We start from the raw sequence: 18,897 nt of genomic DNA, 5'->3' as shown, positions 1-18,897 counted from the left end.
CCAGCCACGAGAATCGTAAAATCCTATCGTAAGTACTCGGCTCGCGCGTCTTACTCGCGTCTTCGCGTGTCCCTTTCCGCACTAGGCGCGAGACATTATCGTGTCTCTTGATTATGTCACAATTAAAACGTGAAAATTATTAATTAAATAAATCTTTTAATTATATTGAAATTTATCCTGTACATAAAAGATATAAAATAAATACATTTATAATACATTTATTTAAATACATTTGAACAAATAATTTTCTTCAAATATAAAATATATAAGAGCCAGTAAATTTCATTGCAATCTTTGCTGTAATAAACTTTTTTAATATATTCATTAAAAACTTATTGTTGGTATAACAACTTTATCTTTTTCTGTACGTATTCCGAGCATTTTCAAATATTGTTATTCTGGAAACAATATTTGAAAATATAATTAGGTGTATTTATATTATAGTATATGTATAATGTTTCCATAAATAATTACAAATTAATAAATATTATTTTTTTATTTTGCTCACCATATCTTCTCTTAGTTTATCATCATCTTTGAGTCTCTCATTAAATTTTATAAATTCAGTTAAATTGTCAATTGGGAGAGGAAGATTACGATTTTGAGGGAATTTATCAGCGTTACAAATTGGGTTTCTTTTCTTTGCATTAACTCATTACAAGTGCTTGTTACTTTTCTTTTAAAGAATTGGATATTCTTCTTTAGACCTGAGAATTTAGAATATGTAATTCAATTTTTCTGTATTAATAATTAAAATAAAAAAGATATTTATCTATATATCTGTAAGACTCTGTTTCTCATCACGCTCGTCGAAGACAAATGTATAAAAATATATTTATATTTCTCATATGATTTTTGTGAACTATATCACACCTAGGTAATAAATATTTATGTAAATAATCTTTTTTATTTTAATTATTAATACAAAAAAATTGAATTAAATATTCTAAATTATCAGGTCTAATTCGAGCGCCGTGTCGCCAGCAGCCGCGCCGCGAGAATCATGCCTACACGTGTATATTATATCTCGCCGCTTATATGTCCCTTTTCATACTTAAAAATAAAAATAAATGGAAATATATTTTATACATAAAAGATATTAAGTTAAAGAAATGAAGAACAGAAAGAAGTAAAAATAATAAATGATAATAGAAATCCACTCTTGGCCAACATGTACGTCTTTTTTTCAGTTTCGTTATTAATTTTTGAAAAATAACTTATTGATAGTACATAAAGAAATTAATTAAAATTAAATTAAATGTTATGTTTCTCATGATTACTAATGGACTATACGTACATATCGCATTCAGAAGTAATGTTAAATTAGGATACTTTGCAATATTATTAGACTGATGTTTTAGAATCTCTTTCCACATGTTATCAAAATTTAATGTGGAAATATTCTTTTTTTCCTCAATAGTAAAATCATGATATAATGCAAGCCATTCTTCCTTTAAACTATTTTCATCAAAACCACTCAGGGTTTTTGTGATAAAAGAAATATCATTGAAAGATGTTTCTCCGTTGCTGTCAAATAAAGCTACAGAAGGTTTAAAAACTTGTAATTTATATAAAAATACATCATGCATTGGTAATCTTTTTCTAATTTCTTCGGCAGCAACGACATAAAATTGCAAACAGTTTTGTCGAATACTTGGAATTACATCTGCATGTCCTTCTGTGATTAATTTATCAAAATATTTCTCGCACTCTGATCCTAAATGAATATTGTTAATAGGTTTATGGTTTTTCTGCTCAGAAAATATTATACTTGTAAGTAAGTCTTTTAATACTTCAGACTTATTTGTTTTATCGCTAATGACTATTTCGTTAAGAAAATATTTTATAGTATCCCACGACTCGAGTAGTCTATCGACACATAAGTAATGTAAAAACCACCGCATAACTTCAAAATTTTGCGATTTTTTTCTTGGAAACATTCGCAAAATTCATCGAAAATAGCTGAACGCTTCGGACTGCCGTTAATATAATTTGAAATTTTTCTGAGGAATTCTTCACAGAATGGGGGTATTTTAGCGCATGCAGCGTGCGCAGCTAATGCAGCGGAATGGCATGGACATGAAAATGTTAATAAATTTTTGCACTTTTCTTGCAGTTTTTTTTGAAAGATAAATGTTTTCCTGTCATCACACACAGACGCATTATTGCATGACAGGGCAAGAATATTTGAAAACGGAATCTGCAGTTTATACATTTTGTATTTAAATGCATTAAATAATTTTTCTGCACTAGAATCTCTTGCATCAATATCAATTAGTTTTACTAATTGCGACCCAGTGTCTAAAGTCTCGAAATCAACGTATTGTACAAAAAACGTCATCCATTTGTTGTTAGTTATATCTGATGTTTCATCTATAAAAATAGAAAATTTCGTATGCTGAATGTTCTTAACGACATGATCTGTCTCTATCGGGCATAAAACATTTGATATAATATTTTTACATTTCGTTCGACCCATAATCATGCTTTTCAATAGATTCGGATCGTCTACCTGTTGAAAAAAACTGAGAATCTCTGTTACAGTTTGATGAGAGATATTTTTCTGCAATAAAGGCAGCAAATCTAATATCTAAAGATTTTATTCGCTCATCAAACGACAAATGTGATTCATCAGTATTCAAATCTTCGTTCGATTTGTTCGCTTCAATATTACTTTTTTCCAACTTATCTCTATGCATTTTGGATTATGCGTGTCGATATATATGTGATAGTCCGCAAGCAATTGATAAATCACAAATTGAACAAAATGTTGAGTTGACATCATTTGGCATTTCGCGTAAACATGATCTGAATTCCTTTTTATACAACCATTGTTTTCTAAATTTTTGTTTATGATATCCTTGTTGTTCTGTGACATTTATACTGTTATTATCATTATCTATAATATTTTCTTTAATATTATTTTTGTGACACGCAGAATCCGCGTGTCTGGAAACATGCGATGAGCTGCACGAAATATTTTTATTACATATTATGCAATTATACAAAGTATTATCAAATGACGTATCCAAGGCTTGTAGCGATCATCGCTAAACCAAGCTTCTACAAATTTTTGCTTAGATATTGTTTTCGATTTATCACATGTTTCCATGTTGAAAGAAAAATAGAATGTAATAGAAAAAACGCAACAGAAAAAAGATAGAAGTTAAGATTGAAAAAAGGAGAGAAAAAGAACTGTGAAAAAGAACGAAGAAAGGAAAAGAAAAAAAAATAGAAAAATACGAATATAAGAAATATTAAGGAAAAAGACAAAGAAAAATGAAAAAAGAACTAAAAGAATACAAACAGAAATCTGAAAGATAGAAATTAGAAAGATTGGAAATACCGTAAAATTTAGAAAGAGCTCTCTACGCCAAGGATAAGATGCAGTCATTTAGATGTCTGGATGACGACAAGACGCGAGTCTAGAAATTATTTAGAATATAAGCCATTTCACGGATTCGCGGATTCGCTATCGCGAATCGACACAAAGACGAAAGGGATGAGTACACGAAAGAAGAGCTCAGTGGCTCAGCGACAAACATATTAGCCTAAGCAAATAAGTTGTTTTTCACGGAAAATCACACGACTCGATTGCCATATGGAGCCATGTCGATAGATTAGACGGCAAAGGGGACACCTGGATTGACGAGAGAACCTTACAAAAATTAAATGTTCTGTTGCTTTCCATTTTTTTTATTAATTAATGAGAAGCTATACAAGTGCAAAGAATTAATAACATAAATAAAGCAATGTACTACACCAATATGTAAAAATATTTTGTTTATATTCTTACATGGAGTTTACAAAGTATAAGTTTAACAGTTTAACATTTAATTTAATTTTTAATTCCATTTTTCTTGCACTAACAAAAAGTTATTTTTCCAAATTGATAACGGAACATTTTTAAGAAAAAGGCGTACATGTTGGCCAAAAGTGGATTTCTATTATTATTTTTTATTTTTATTTCTTTCTGTTCTTCATTTCTTTAACTTAATATCTTTTATGTATAAAATATATTTCTATTTCATTTTTAAGTACGAAAAGGGACATATAAACGGCGAGATAATGGGTCCGTTCCGTTTCACGCATATGCGCGCATTTTCTATAGTAAACGTTACGTATGCTATAGATAAATGCGCGCATATATATGCGTGAAACGGAACGGACCCATAATATACACGTAGGCTGCGTTCGGTTTGGGCGCTCACGCGCTGTAAGCATCATTCTATCTTCGTTACACATCGAATATCAAACGAAGATAGAGCGATGCTTACAGCGCGTGAGCGCCCAAACCGAACGCAGCCGTATAGGCATGATTTTCGCGGCGCGGCGGCGCGGCCACGGCGGCTGGCGACGGCGCCCGAAGCCGGCCGAGCGCGCTCCGAAGCCGGCCGAACGCCGAGCGCACACGTACACGGCTGTTCGCTTGTGTGCGTATGCTGTAAGCGGCTTGAATCTACCATCTCTGCTCCTGACTCCCGGCTCTCGGCCAGTCCCGCCATGCATCACCCCTTCCTGGCAATTCTGGCTGTTCCTGACGCCTGGCTGGCTCTGGCATTGGCGCCTCCTACACTCGTTCTCACAGTCTGCTTACGGGATTATGTATGTGTATGTATACACATACCTCTATGAAGCTAGTCAACAGAAATTTAAATTTGATTATTTTTAACTTTTCTAAATGTATTTCGTTGAAAATAAGGCAAATGAGTGGGACGCCATTGTTATAACAAGTACATACATATAATACATATAATACATAATACATAATAAGTACATACATATAATACATAAATATTTTAATATAAATTACAAAATAATCAAGAGACACGGTAGTGTCTCGCGCCAAGTACGCGCGGAGCGAGACGCACCGTGACTCTTTTACGCGAACGCACGAGTTGCGAGTACCCGAGATTTTGAGATCTTAATAACGAGTGAACGGATCAAGTTCTAAGTAGGCTTGATCGATAGCTTGGGCTGCGTATTGCATCATTCTATCTTTATCGCTCATCAGGTGTAAAACAAGGATAGAATAAGCAAATAGCGTTAATAGCGCGCTCCCCGAATCCAGCCAGTGAATATCGGAACGCAGCCTGTAGTTGACGATTTTATAGTCATTTTGATAAACATCGTTTATTTAATATTTTACTTTTAATGAACTTTGAATATGAATAAAGGAAAGAGATGGATTTCTTTAAAAATTTGTAATTTTTTTTCTATGCAGTATAAAAAAATCGTTTTAAGGTTTTTTACTTCAGAGGTAAAGTGTTCAAGAAAATAGAGTGCAGATTGATATTTTTAAAAAAGTTGAATTATTCAGGAGGGTTAAAATGGTACTTTTTAGATACGGAAAATCGTTAATAAATGAAAAATTAAAGATAAAATTATTTATATGGCATATACAACATTTTTTAATAATTTATTACAAATTTATGTAATATAATATAATTAAAGTAGACTATGTTGAAAAAATTCGTCCGCCAAGCTTCGGCTGCCGTCCGAAATTCCATTTTTTCGGAATAACTAGAGAAGCAACTATTTGTCAAAATCTTTTAAAGGGACATTGTTTTGACCAAAAATAACATTTATCATAAATAATTGCAACATTGTTACTTACAGACAAAGACTATGTTGAGTGTATACTAGAGTCTGAGACGTCCGTGCGAGATTTGACTTGCTCGGCATTCAGCGATATGTTCATCTTTCGAAGCGGCTTTGGGTTCTTGGATTCCTTCCCTCACCTACTTTTTTTTAAAGGGGGGAGCCAGACAGGCAGGCTTGCCGATTTTCAAGTTACGAGTAGATGTTTTGGCACGGACGCCGTAGACCCACGTATGCAAGTAGAGGGTTAATAACTGTACTACGACTAAAATAAAATTGTTAATTACAAAAAAACCTATTTGATCACAAACGTTAAAAACCGACTCACAATCAATCACAAACGATTTACAAATGAAATACACTTAGAAAAGTTAAAAATAATCAAATTTAGTCATTTCTGTCGGTTAGCTTCATAGAGGTGGAACGCTCTCATTATGATTAGTTCCTATACTTAGATCCAGCGAAGAACTAAAGGCAAGAACCAATTATATTAAAGAATTTGAGCAATCACTGATCTGCTTTGTCTGCTGAACGCGTCCAATCTTCTCTCTAGCGCTAGTGGGAGCTTTCCAGCAAGCGACACAAGTCGACACAAGTATCGTTTTATCTTTGTTACTCATTGCCAAAAAAGAAAGATAGAACAATGTTTGTATCGATTTGTGTCACTTGCTGGAAAGTCCCAGTAACTCATTACCGTTTCTCTATCGTAGTATCACCATGAAGCACTACACGCGGAGAGAGAGCTTACGGACATACACTTTCGTAGTATTTTGACCATTGATTGTTATAATAAATTAATGCAAAATGTAACATCATTTTATTCTCAATTACAGCTAATTACCTACTCCAGTCTCTTATTTTATCTGTACAGGTTCACAAGTCGCCCAATATTAGTTTCAGACCCATGGTTATTTAATAAAAAATACATTTGTTTTGGTCTCTTCTATTACCTTTGGATATCGAATTTTTGAACACCCTGTAATATATATCAAATATCTAGAAGTATATATAAAATAGAAAAAAGAAAATTGCATAAATCTATAAATACACAAATATAAAAACATAAAAAAAAAATATTATGAATATAAAATAAAATAAATTTCTATAAATTAGTAACTTTGCACATTTAACTAACTTTTTCCTTATCAGACTGTTTCTTTGGCACATAGAAATTGTTATTAAATAATTCTATATTATTAAATTCCATATTAAAATAAATAATTCTATATTATTAAATAAATCTAAAATATTGAATAATAATAATTATCATTGTGTTATATAACTCGTTTTAAGCACTCTGTCAAAGTGTCTTTGAAGTTCTTTCAAACTTTTAAAAACATCTTCCTTTGGCACTTTGCTCTCAATAATCTCATCGTCATGCTTTATTAATAAAGCATTCCAACCGGCGCTTCTTGCTCCAAAATAATCGTTATCTACTGTATTGCCGATGTGTGTCGCTTCTTGAGGTAATATTTCCTTTTCTTGAAAAGATTTCACTAATCTTAATGCCTCCTGGAATATTGGCAAACTTGGCTTTTCTGTTCCAAAGTCATATGAGGTCAGAACAAAGGCAAAATACTGACGAATTTGAACATCTTCGAGAATTGATTCCAATCGTTGATCAAAATTTGAGATAACTCCCAAAGCAACATTCTTCTTGTGCAAGGAATCGAGTAGATCAATGGTACCAGGGTACTTATACCAGCATTTGCTGGTACTATAACAGGTTATCAGGTTGTCAGCAACCTAAGAAAGAAAACAATAAATTAAATCAAATCCATTTGCATCAAAAATAGAATAGAAGCAATGGATCAGTAGAAAATAAATATAATAGCAAAGAAATAAAACTGAGCAGGATAGTTTATTTCAATAATAAAGTTTTAACTCTATTATTGAAATGGACTTTCCTGCTTAGTTTTGTTTTCTTTCTATTATATTTTAATTATATAAGTAAATAATTTTACCTTTTTTTACATAATTAAACTCAAATAATACAAATAGAATCATAAGTATTATTTTTATATAAATATATAATACAATTAAATAATATTATGGCTTATATCTCCACATTTATCATTAATGTTACTTACTTTGTCCAATGTTTCCGTCGACACAGAGGCGTGCTGTTCCTTAAATACGTTATATACGATCGTTCTCCACCAGTTCTTCCATCCCAACCCGGTGTGCTTGCCATATATCGGGTGTTCCTTACTAAGTCGCGCGAAATTGTTCTTGAAGCTTCGCGCCAATTTTCTTGGCTCGACAAGTAAACCGTATTGGGAGCCGATTTCGACGTAATGCTCCTCGAGCTTGGTCATCAGCAACGTACCGGTCACGTCGAAGGTTACGAGACGGGGCCGAACACAATTAATCATAATCCCTCAGTTTCGATGATTTTCAATGAATCAAACAATCAGATACACTCGACAAGAGAGAGAAGAGCGAAGAGCCAGTTCGCGGCTGCGAAAATATCACATGCACCGATCATGGCAATCATAGGCTGCGGTCCACTTGACGCTACAAATGCTTTGGAGCGTTCTTCTTCTCCTTCTTTCTTCATTGAAAGAAAAGAGAAGAGGAATGCTTCGAAGCATTTGTAGCGTCAAGTGGACCGCAGCCATACACGATCAGTCGATGGCGTCGACATCTAGCGAACGACAAGGAGAATCCGAATGTCGAAACATTGGTTATCGACAGGACCGGATAAGTTGGCACTGGAAGTTCATATTTTTTAATAAACTATAGCTTAAACGATTGCTCCTTAATTGCTCCTTCAGAATCAACAATTGCTCCTCTTTTAAAATTAATATTTTTTTAAATATTTACAAAAAACGTAAAATTTATCATTTTTAGGCAAAAACATATTTCTAATAACTTTATGCAACTAAATCCGGCATACAATGATTGCTTTTTAATTGCTTCGCATTGCTCCATCATTACTTTAATGATTTGTTGTATTTTTATTGAAAAATTAACAAATTATTTCACAATTGTCGGTTAACTTTTAACCTTAGGCACCTTAGGTCTACTACGTCCCCCTTTAGAAAGAGACGAAGAGTGAGTTAACCTTAAGGTTTGTTCGCGTCGCATGTCCCACCATGCTCCTAATCACTCCAACGCACTCCAAAAACTCATCTGCTCCAATCGCCACCTTTTATCCGTGATCCAAGTGCTCTTGGTGTTTATTGGAGTATGCGACGCGAACAAACCTCTAGTTACGTGCAATGGCCTTTTAAGATGCTAATACGGCTCTGTTTGGAACAGAAAAGCCAAGTTTGCCAATATTCCAAGAGGCTTAAGATTGGTGAAATCTTTTCAAGAAAATGAAATATTACCTCAAGAAGCGACACACATCGGCGATACAGTAGATAACGATTATTTTGGAGCAAGAAGCGCCGGTTGGAATGCTTTATTAATAAAGCATGACGATGGGATTATTGAGAGCAAAGTGCCAAAGGAAGATGTTTTTAAAAGTTTGACTATGGGCCGGTTTCACCATCTCCGATTAACTGTAACCTTCGATTAAACTCACTCTTCGTCTCTTTCTAAGGGGGACAGTTAGAAAGAGATGAAGAGTGAGTTTAATCGAAGGTTACAGTTAATCGACGTTGGTGAAACTGGCCCTATGAATACCGGCCTAACTGCTGGTCTACAACCTTGCTTTAAAGGGTATTTAAGCTCTAAGCCGTAAGAAATTGACCAATCACAATCGAGTATTCTCCTCACATTCCATTGTGATTGATCAATTTCATACGGCTTAGAGCTTAAATATCCAACAGTTGTGTTTGCCGAACGCGCCCAATACGAACTATTAAGGGGATCCTATAGTGAAGGCCGAACTTCCTCGATGTCAATAATAGTTGCTTTCCATTTACACTCAATCCTAAGAGCACAGTTGACGGAAAGTCGACGGAAGTTGACTTTTATAAGTCGACGGAAGTTGACTTTTATAAGTCGACTTCTAGTCGACTTCTAAAAATGACGGAAAGTCGACTAAAAGTCGACTTCTAAATAGTTGACTTACAGAAGTCGACGGAAAGTCGACTTCTAAATAGTCGACTTATAAAAAGACGGAAAACAGTCTAGCAGTCATTTTTATTTTATATTAAGCGGCGCGTCATACATCATCAATATGGCGGCGAATCTCGAGGAGGAGCAGAGCTTACGCGAGTGCGAGGAATACGGGCCGCGAGACAGGACACAAGACGTCGTAAAGCGCCGCGCTATCGACCACCGCCACGAAACGTCCGCGTCGTCGTCGTCGTCATTCACAGTCCTCGTCATTATTGTCTTCCCGTTGACTTCCTCCGATACTTCCGATAGTTTCTCCAGCAGGGGGTCGATTAATTGCGTATCTTGAAATGATGAGGTAAAAATTGTGAGAAAATTCATTAGCGTATCTACGATTTTATTTATCAAAATCTAGTAAAATCTGTTCACTTTTGTAATTTTCAACTCGTTTCAAGATACGACCTCCAGACGTACGCGGCGGTTTATTTTATCGACGTTAAAAGTTGGCGGGAAGTCGACTTTTAATCGGCGGTTTTTGAGACATTCGCCGACTTCAAGTCGACTTGAAGTCGACTTTCGTCCTTAAAAAAGTCGACTTCTCTGCCAAGTCAGTTTCGGTAGAAGTCGACTTTTTGCTCTTAGGGAAGTGATCTGAGGCCGGTATTCATAATCAGATCTTATTTCAAGACCGTCTTAATAAGGGTCGGCAAGAGTCACGGTGGAGACCTCTGTCGGGTTGGGTTAGCTGCGAGTCCGTATTTTATTTATTATAAATTTTTAAGAGCAAAAATGCAAAATCGGGCTCTTTAGCTGACTGCATTATTATATAAAGAGTATATAAAAAAAAATTCACGAATCTATGTAACTTATTTTATGAGAAATCTGGATATTACGAATCCGTAATTCCGGCCGGCCGACATGTCGAATTACGGATTCGTAATATCCAGATTTCTCATAAAATAAGTTACATAGATCGTGAATTTTTTTTATATACTCTTTACCTATAATAATGCAGTCAGCTAAAGAGCCCGATTTTGCATTTTTGCTCTTAAAAATTTATAATAAATAAAATACGGACTTGCAGCTAACCCAACCCGACAGAGGTCTCCACCGTGACTCCTGCCGACCCTTCAGTATTATCCTAAGAGCACAGTTGACGGAAAGTCGACGGCAAGTCGACTTTTATAAGTCGACTTCTAGTCGACTTCTAAAAATGGCGGAAAGTCGACTAAAAGTCGACTTCTAAATAGTCGACTTATAAAAAGACGGAAAACAGTCAAGCGGCGCGTCATGCATCATCAATATGGCGGCGAATCTCGAGGAGGCTGGAGGACCAGATGAGTGGACCAGAGTTTACGCGAGTGCGAGGAATACGTGCCGCGAGACAGGACACGATAAGACGCCAGATAGTTCTTGCAGGTATGGCGGATCAAGTCGCGAGAAAGGTTTTGCCCGACGAGGTAAAAGAGGATCAGGATAAGGCCAAGTGGAAACATGCTTACAGGTTAGGTATGGTGTGTTATTAATTATCATCGATAATTAAGACCTATTGAATGCGACCTCTCCATTCTGTATCATCTTTCAGAACACCAGAAATGAAGGAACCTGTGTTCATGCATTCTTCGTGCGTTCTACGGAAAATCAGTCCGGAATAGGTGGATTATAAAGAGGTGTACGAAACAAATAAGATGTACATGCGAGGTGTCACGGTGATAGAACCCGAATGATTGCCGAAATTCGCCCATGCTATGCCATCTTAGTGAACCATTGGTTGATCCACCGCCAAGGTATTTTTATCACAATTGTTGCTTTATAATGTTTTTCCTACTTATTTATAAAGATATTTATAGATATAATCAATGAACCGGGAAGATCATTTGCCGCGTGTCTGGTACATTCGGAAAGGCCGAATGGGCACTACCATCGATGGATATAGAGCATCCGTGGACGGTGTCAAGTGGTTAGCGTATTTCTTCTTGGAGGGTCAAGTGTGCCCTAAGCTGAAACGATTTGTCCCGTCGCTGCTGACGACACCTGGGAGCATCACCAAGTCATGGGCCAGGTAAATCGTTATTCTATCTCCTTTTGATTTCACGTTGATTCATCAAATAGATTACATCAATTCAATACGATTTTTTCAGGTTGATACCACGCACTCAAGCAATAGTACAAACGCTGCAGTCGCAGGGAGTCGTGTCCAAACACAAACTGCTAGAAATCTGGGGTTCGGATAAAAAATGTGAGATTTTAATTTATAAAATAATATTTAGATATTATCATAGACTTCTATACAATACTAGACCGCTGACAGACATCTCGGCCGTGATGCTTGCCGCCATGTTGATTTTAGTCAAGATATGCTATACTACTATTCTATACAAGTGGTTTTATACAAGATTTCTATACAATAGTCTGGCATATACAGAATGTCCAAAAGAAAGGGTTTAATACTACAGGAGTAGTGGTTCGATTTCGGCATCCAAGTACGCTACACGTCGAAGGCATGACTTACAAACTTATTGATAACATGTACCAATATTTAACACAAAAACATTCGCCTGCTTCGTTATGTACTGTAATAACGAATGCAGATAAACGCACATCATGAGCAACTGAACACCCGATAGTGGGTGTTTACGATAATGGCTATCCGAGTAATTTCCCCTAGACCGAAATATATGATAAGCACAGCCATCTACTACCATCATGATTCGTGACAACTCAATGGTGTCCGGTATAGCCAAATCCACGGACGAGTTGCGAGTTGCGAGTTCCGTGAGTTTGTAGCAGGTAACCTAAAAAATAGGATATAAATTATTTGATTATTACAATTAAAAATAATCTGTTTTTAATGTATGGTATTAACTTCATTAAAATTATAATTATGTAACACAATCATGTATTTTTAAAGTATTGTCTAAAATAATGTCAAAGAGGTTATCTTATTTACAAACATTTTTTAATTCATTTGTCTATCAAGTTTGTATCATAACGGTATTATTTCAAAATCTAATATAAAATTTTAGTTAGACATCGATTCTCAATAAATGTTATTAATGTTATAAATGTTATTTTATTTAAACGTACTTATAAACATAAGCAGTCATGAAAGAACTGATTTTGGCTTTTGCTGTCAATTTCATATCATACTTTGTTGAATTCTGTTAGATTTTTATTGGTTCAGATTGGTTAGATTTCTATTTTTGTAACAGTAAAATCTACATATAATATACATTTTGAAAAAATCAGATTTTTACAGGTCTGCTTTGTTGAGAAATAGCTACAGATAAATTAAGTTCAGTGAGAGAAGTGAATGGATGTTGGTATGTACATGATTATTTAATAAAGATAATTATATAAGTCGATTATTACAATTTGTTCAAGTATATATTAACTAATTTTTGTAATTACAGTGAATTACAGAGTTCAGTGGACTGATAATATGGTAAAACTGCTGCTAGCAGAAATAACTACGTGTACAGAATCTTCTACTAGTCCATTAACCCTTAGCCCGCATACGTTTTTTTGGCACCTTTACGCTGCCAACCTGGGTCGTTTTCGTCCTGACGTTTTTTTTAGTGTTAAAGTGTTACAAAAAATCTGAAAAAATTCATGGAGGTAATTCAAACCTTCAATTTAAAGTATCAATCATAAAATTATAAACAATTTAATTTTTTCACATAATTTGCATTAAAGTCTCTCTACCCGTTTTCAAAAGTTACAACATTTGATTTTCGCCCGGACGAAAACGACCCAGGTATACGGGCTAAGGGTTAAATAAGCAAGCTTGGAAAACGATTTGTCTATCAAGTGTCTATCATAACGGTATTATTTCAAAACCTAATATAAATTTATGTATAAATATTATGCATGACTATTTCACTAATGTGACACTAACATTAATGTTTACAATAATTTTGTTTAATTTGTAATGCAAGTGCATAGTAAATTAATATATACTGTCAACACAATAAGAAAAATTGTTGTTTGTGCAGTTTACTTAAAGCTATATACAAATCTATTAACATTTATGAACAAAATGTTGGAATATTTTCTTCATACCTTATATTGCATTATTATTAATATTTTCAGACAAGACATGGATATACAAGGAATGTGGGACTTATTTTTTGATCATCCATCAGATGATGATGATGAGATTATTTTTCCGCCTCAACGGGAATTCACCCTAAGATTCCAGATTTTTTTTGAAAATATTGTATCGACATATTCTTTAACAGGTAAAGGTTTTGCTATAATACAATTTATTGTTTTAATTTTGTAAAGGTGTTTTTGTATTATATTAAATGTAATGAGCTTCATTATTGTTTAAATAGATTTCAAATCACATTTTCGACTAGAAAAAACTACGTATGAAAAGATTGGTGCAAACCCTTGGAGGACGTCTTCACCGTGACCGGGGTGCTGAGAAAATGTCATCCCGATAAACAAATAGCTATTACCTTATGGGTCCTTGGAAATCAGGAAGTTTACAGGTTAGTATGTTTTTTACAGGTTATTAGTATGTTAGTATGTTTCATATTAAAAACTTATATCCAAGTGCATTTGGCCAAACCACTCTTATGTTTTTTTTTCCATTAAACTTTTGTTTGTCTTTAAGTTTTTGTCGAGTTTTTATTTTTAAAAATATTTTTAACAAAAGTTGTACAGCTTTAAGAACAAATAATCTAGCGACCTTAGATTGCTTTGTGTAAAATTGTTAAGGTTATTAAGGACGACTTTGGTTTTTTAAATAAACTAGCACTACAGACGCGCGCTTCGCGCGCGCTATTTAGCTTTAACATTATGCTATTACTATTACACTATTAATTTTTTGATACATACAACTGTCAAAATATACGATGACAGCTGCAAATGAAGTAAGCGCAGCGAGAAAACCAATCAGCATCGCGGAAAAGCGGCAACAATAAATTCGACTATCGACTTAACATGCCTTTTTTTAGAAAGGAAATTCCAAATTTTTTAATATTTTTTTTGTATTTTATATTAAGATGTTTTTAAAACACCCTTATTAGTCCCTATTTTAATCTCATTATTTCCTAGTTAGAGTCACTTAAATTGTATTAGCAATGAAAAGCTTAAATTATTATAATTTTCTTGTCTTTCAGATTTGTGTGTGTTTATATATTGTATAAAGGCAACAAAATTTTACGTTTAATAAAAATTCAGATTTTAAATAATTATGTGCATGTAAACCGTAATATATGTACAATTTTTGTTACAGATCGGTAGCAGATAGATTTGGTGTATGTAAGGACACCGTTTGGAATTCTGTATTTGAGGTTGCGATGCTACTAATTGAAGATGTTCATACATATATTAAATGGCCTGAACCTTATGAAATGATTAACTTTGAAAGAGAATTTCGTGCATTAAGTGGTTTTCCTGGAGTGATTGGAGCAATTGATGGCTCCCATATAGCTATAAGTGCACCCATAGAAAATTCTGATAATTATATTAACCGCAAAGGTTACCATTCATTAGTGTTACAAGGGATTTGTGATTATAAATTAAGGTTTATAGATGTTTTTACGGGAAGTGCGGTAGTGTTCATGACGCAAGAGTTTGGCGTTTAAGCGATATTAAGGAATTAATAACACAGGATGAAAATAGATACTTTCAAAATCAATACCATTTTTTAGCTGATTCAGCATATCCTTTGTCAAAATATATGTTAACTCCTTATCGAGATAATGGTCATTTAAACCGTCTACAAAGAAACTTTAACACAAAATTGTCAAAAACACGTGTAGTTATCGAACGTGCATTTGGAATGTTAAAAGGAAGATTTAGAAAATTACGATATGTTTATATGTACAATACGGAAATGATACCTTTAATTATTATTGCTTGTTGTATCTTACATAACATATGTATAGAAAATGAAGATGAACCTATGGCATTTGATCCAATAGAAATGGAAATTAATAACGAAAATGCATTTATAAACGGAGCAGAAAAAAGAGATCTTATTTCTCAGTTATTGTAAATTTTTGTAATAAAATATGTAATTATATAATTTTTAATTACATGCATATCTCTTAGTTACATTTCTCAAATTTTTTAGTATATATATATATATATATATATACTAAAAAATTGTGTATATATACACGTAGCAAAAAGGTTAATTTGTAATATAATTATAATTATAATTAATTGTTCGAAATAATTCAAATAATCATAAAACAATATTTATGTAAATAAAACTTTAATACTAAAATGATTATTATGATACTATGAAGATCTATTTCTTAACAAGTCCAAATTTTTTATGTAATTAAAGAAAGGAATAAGGCAGATGATATAAATCTATATAAATCAGAAACACAATCGATCACATTTAATAATTTATTACATATAACTTTAAAATAAAATCGGAACATTATATATATATTTGTAATATGTATCTTCATAATGCACACATCTCAATAGAAAATTTTGAGTAATGAATAACTAAACTTATTTTATTCACTACAACATAAACATTTATAATTATTATAGAAAATAAGGAACATTTGACCATTTAAGGAAAATAAGATTTTCACAATGTGTAAAATTATCACATCATTTTGTACTTGTGATTTTAATATTATTCTTAATGTAATAAAAAAATATTTTTTATTAATATCTAAAACATAACAAGCTTATTAGATTTTCTTTCGTTAATATTGCTTAGTAAACTTAATTTGTATTTTTGAAATATTTTTTAATACTTTTTTTTACTTTATTTCCGTCTACTTTTTTTAAATGCTTTTCTAGTAAAGTTAAGAAACGTTCTCTTTGGTCATAATTTTCTTGGTGATGTTTCGCTTTTTGTTCTACTAATTCTGCAATCCAGGTAGGTTTTTTAGGCTTTCTTCTTCTTATCGGTCGGTTCTTTAAAATATTGGCTGCTTCTAAATTTTCTTCATTTTCTTCATTTTCTTCAATGTATTCAGTACTCAGATCTATGCTTTCAGACGTATTTACATTTACTCTAAAACCACGTGTACTTGATGCTACGGACAAAGGTGTAATTTCTGGGTTTTTTCTTAACATATCATCAATAATGCCAAAATATTCCCAGGTTTCTTTTGCTGCGCCAGTACGATTATTTGCATCTTTTAACGTTTTATATCTTTTCTTCATACCAGTCCATTTGATACAACAGTTTTCTGCAGTCAAATTATAACCATGAGTGTTAATAACTGCAGCAATCGTTTTCCAAGCTTGCTTATTTAATGGACTAGTAGAAGATTCTGTACACGTAGTTATTTCTGCTAGCAGCAGTTTTACCATATTATCAGTCCACTGAACTCTGTAATTCACTGTAATTACAAAAATTAGTTAATATATACTTGAACAAATTGTAATAATCGACTTATATAATTATCTTTATTAAATAATCATGTACATACCAACATCATTCACTTCTCTCACTGAACTTAATTTATCTGTAGCTATTTCTCAACAAAGCAGACCTGTAAAAATCTGATTTTTCAAAATGTATATTATATGTAGATTTTACTGTTACAAAAATAGAAATCTAACCAATCTGAACCAATAAAAATCTAACAGAATTCAACAAAGTATGATATGAAATTGACAGCAAAAGCCAAATCAGTTCTTTCATGACTGCTTATGTTATAAGTACGTTTAAATAAAATAACATTTATAACATTAATAAACATTTATTGAGAATCGATGTCTAACTAAAATTTTATATTAGATTTTGAAATAATACCGTTATGATACAAACTTGATAGACAAATGAATTAAAAAATGTTTGTAAATAAGATACCTCTTTGACATTATTTTAGACAATACTTTTAAAATACATGATTGTGTTACATAATTATAATTTTAATGAGTTAATACCATACATTAAAAACAGATTATTTTATTGTATAATCAAATAATTAATCCTATTTTTAGGTTACCTGCTACAAACTCACGGAACTCGCAACTCGCAACTCGTCCGTGGATTTGGCTATACCGGACACCATTGAGTTGTCACGAATCATGATGGTAGTAGATGGCTGTGCTTATCATATATTTCGGTCCTAGGGGAAATTACCGGATAGCCATTATCGTAAACACCCAGTGCTTATTGTTAATTTCATATGCCAGCATCCTTCACTACACTTGCCCTTGCACATCGCATCAGCTTTTTTCGGCAGTGCGTCCATAGATGTTAGTGGTCTAGTATAAAAGTCTGTGGATATTATATATTTATAATAATATATATATATATGGGACAATCCACGTCACTTTTACCCCCCATCTGTCCAAAATTGGTATGGACGGATTTTAATGACTAAGGGCGGAAAATGTTCGTCTTGAAAAGAGCTTTCGAAAGGCGTGTGGCATATATGCGCAATTCAACATGGCGTCATAGTTATGGCTGCTTAAAGGGATAAATTCAAAATTTCAGATCCAACATGGCAGATAAACGGTGAAAAGTAACTAAATTCACGTGAAACTCAGTATTTGGGGGATTTTGGGTCGCTGATTACGAATCTGAACGTAAAATTGTGAAATTCAAAATGGCGGATGCAAATAGAAAACGGGACGAAATTTCCAGTAAATGATCTGAAAACTCTTACTGGAGGTTTTTTGGGTCGCTGATCACGAATTTGTAGCTATTTGTTAAAAAACAACAGAAAACCGTGTTAATTGAAATTCTACTCTTAGCGTTACCCAGATGACGGCGTGGACGTGGGAAAATTCATCTCCTAGAGTAGAATTTAATTAACACGGTTTTTCTGTTGTTTTTTTAACAAATTAGCTACAAATTCGTGATCAGCGACCCAAAAACCCTCCAGTAAGAGTTTTCAGATCATTTACTGAATTTTCGTCCGTTTCTCATATTTGCATCCACCATTTTGAATTCACAATTTTACGTTCAGATTCGTAATCAGCGACCCCAAAAATCCCCCAATACTGATTTCACATGAATTTAGTTACTTTTCACCGTTTTATCTGCCCATGTGGGATCTGAATTTTGAATTTATCCCTTTAAGCAGCCATAACTATGACGCCATATTGAATTGCGCATATATGCCCACGCCTTTCGAAAGCTCTTTTCAAGACGAACATTTTCCGCCCTAGTCATTAAAATCCGTCCATACCAATTTTGGACAGATGGGGGTAAAAGTGACGTGGATTGTCCCATATATATATATATATATATATATATATATATATATACTATATATATATTATAATATTATTATATATTTACAACATTAATGATAAATAATATATATGTTTATATAGCTA

At 33.2% G+C, this 18,897-nt stretch overlaps 2 protein-coding genes, 1 long non-coding RNA gene and 1 pseudogene across 5 annotated transcripts; 2 read left to right on the top strand and 2 right to left on the bottom strand.

The window, feature by feature from the left end:
* Window positions 1-5,372: 5,372 nt before the first annotated feature.
* LOC139782301 (rhythmically expressed gene 2 protein) lies at window positions 5,373-8,181 on the bottom strand. Of its 3 annotated transcripts, none has more exons than XR_011720841.1 (5): window positions 7,692-8,181; window positions 6,885-7,347; window positions 6,443-6,577; window positions 5,618-5,866; window positions 5,373-5,523 (listed from the first exon to the last, which is right to left on the bottom strand). XR_011720841.1 is itself a non-coding variant. In XM_071721268.1 (3 exons), the coding sequence occupies exons 1-3, from the start codon at window positions 7,974-7,976 to the stop codon at window positions 6,510-6,512; spliced, it is 816 nt and encodes a 271-aa protein (XP_071577369.1). In that variant the 5' UTR covers window positions 7,977-8,181; the 3' UTR covers window positions 5,373-6,509. The 3 variants fall into 3 exon arrangements, 1 of the variants encoding a protein (XP_071577369.1); XR_011720842.1 differs by having other exon boundaries at window positions 6,447-6,577; XM_071721268.1 differs by having other exon boundaries at window positions 5,373-6,577.
* Window positions 8,182-10,803: 2,622 nt separating this feature from the next.
* Window positions 10,804-12,234, top strand: LOC139782306 (probable ATP-dependent RNA helicase DHX37). The gene is made up of 5 exons (XM_071721278.1): window positions 10,804-11,121; window positions 11,198-11,399; window positions 11,463-11,674; window positions 11,754-11,851; window positions 11,913-12,234. The coding sequence occupies exons 3-5, from the start codon at window positions 11,472-11,474 to the stop codon at window positions 11,918-11,920; spliced, it is 309 nt and encodes a 102-aa protein (XP_071577379.1). The 5' UTR covers window positions 10,804-11,121; window positions 11,198-11,399; window positions 11,463-11,471; the 3' UTR covers window positions 11,921-12,234.
* Window positions 12,235-13,711: 1,477 nt separating this feature from the next.
* LOC139782309 (putative nuclease HARBI1) lies at window positions 13,712-15,659 on the top strand (annotated as a pseudogene).
* A 757-nt stretch (window positions 15,660-16,416) lies between these two features.
* On the bottom strand, window positions 16,417-17,684 carry LOC139782307 (uncharacterized). The gene is made up of 3 exons (XR_011720846.1): window positions 17,556-17,684; window positions 17,034-17,096; window positions 16,417-16,943 (listed from the first exon to the last, which is right to left on the bottom strand). It is a non-coding gene; the product is annotated as an uncharacterized lncRNA (long non-coding RNA).
* Between the last annotated feature and the right edge of the window lie 1,213 nt (window positions 17,685-18,897).

The sequence above is a fragment of the Temnothorax nylanderi genome, unplaced genomic scaffold (genome assembly GCF_030848795.1).
Source record: "Temnothorax nylanderi isolate EJ_2023f unplaced genomic scaffold, tnyl_v1.0 TNYL_tig0403_pilon, whole genome shotgun sequence".
Taxonomy (NCBI): Eukaryota; Metazoa; Arthropoda; class Insecta; order Hymenoptera; family Formicidae; genus Temnothorax; species Temnothorax nylanderi.
This window is presented reverse-complemented; position numbering and strand designations above follow the sequence as displayed.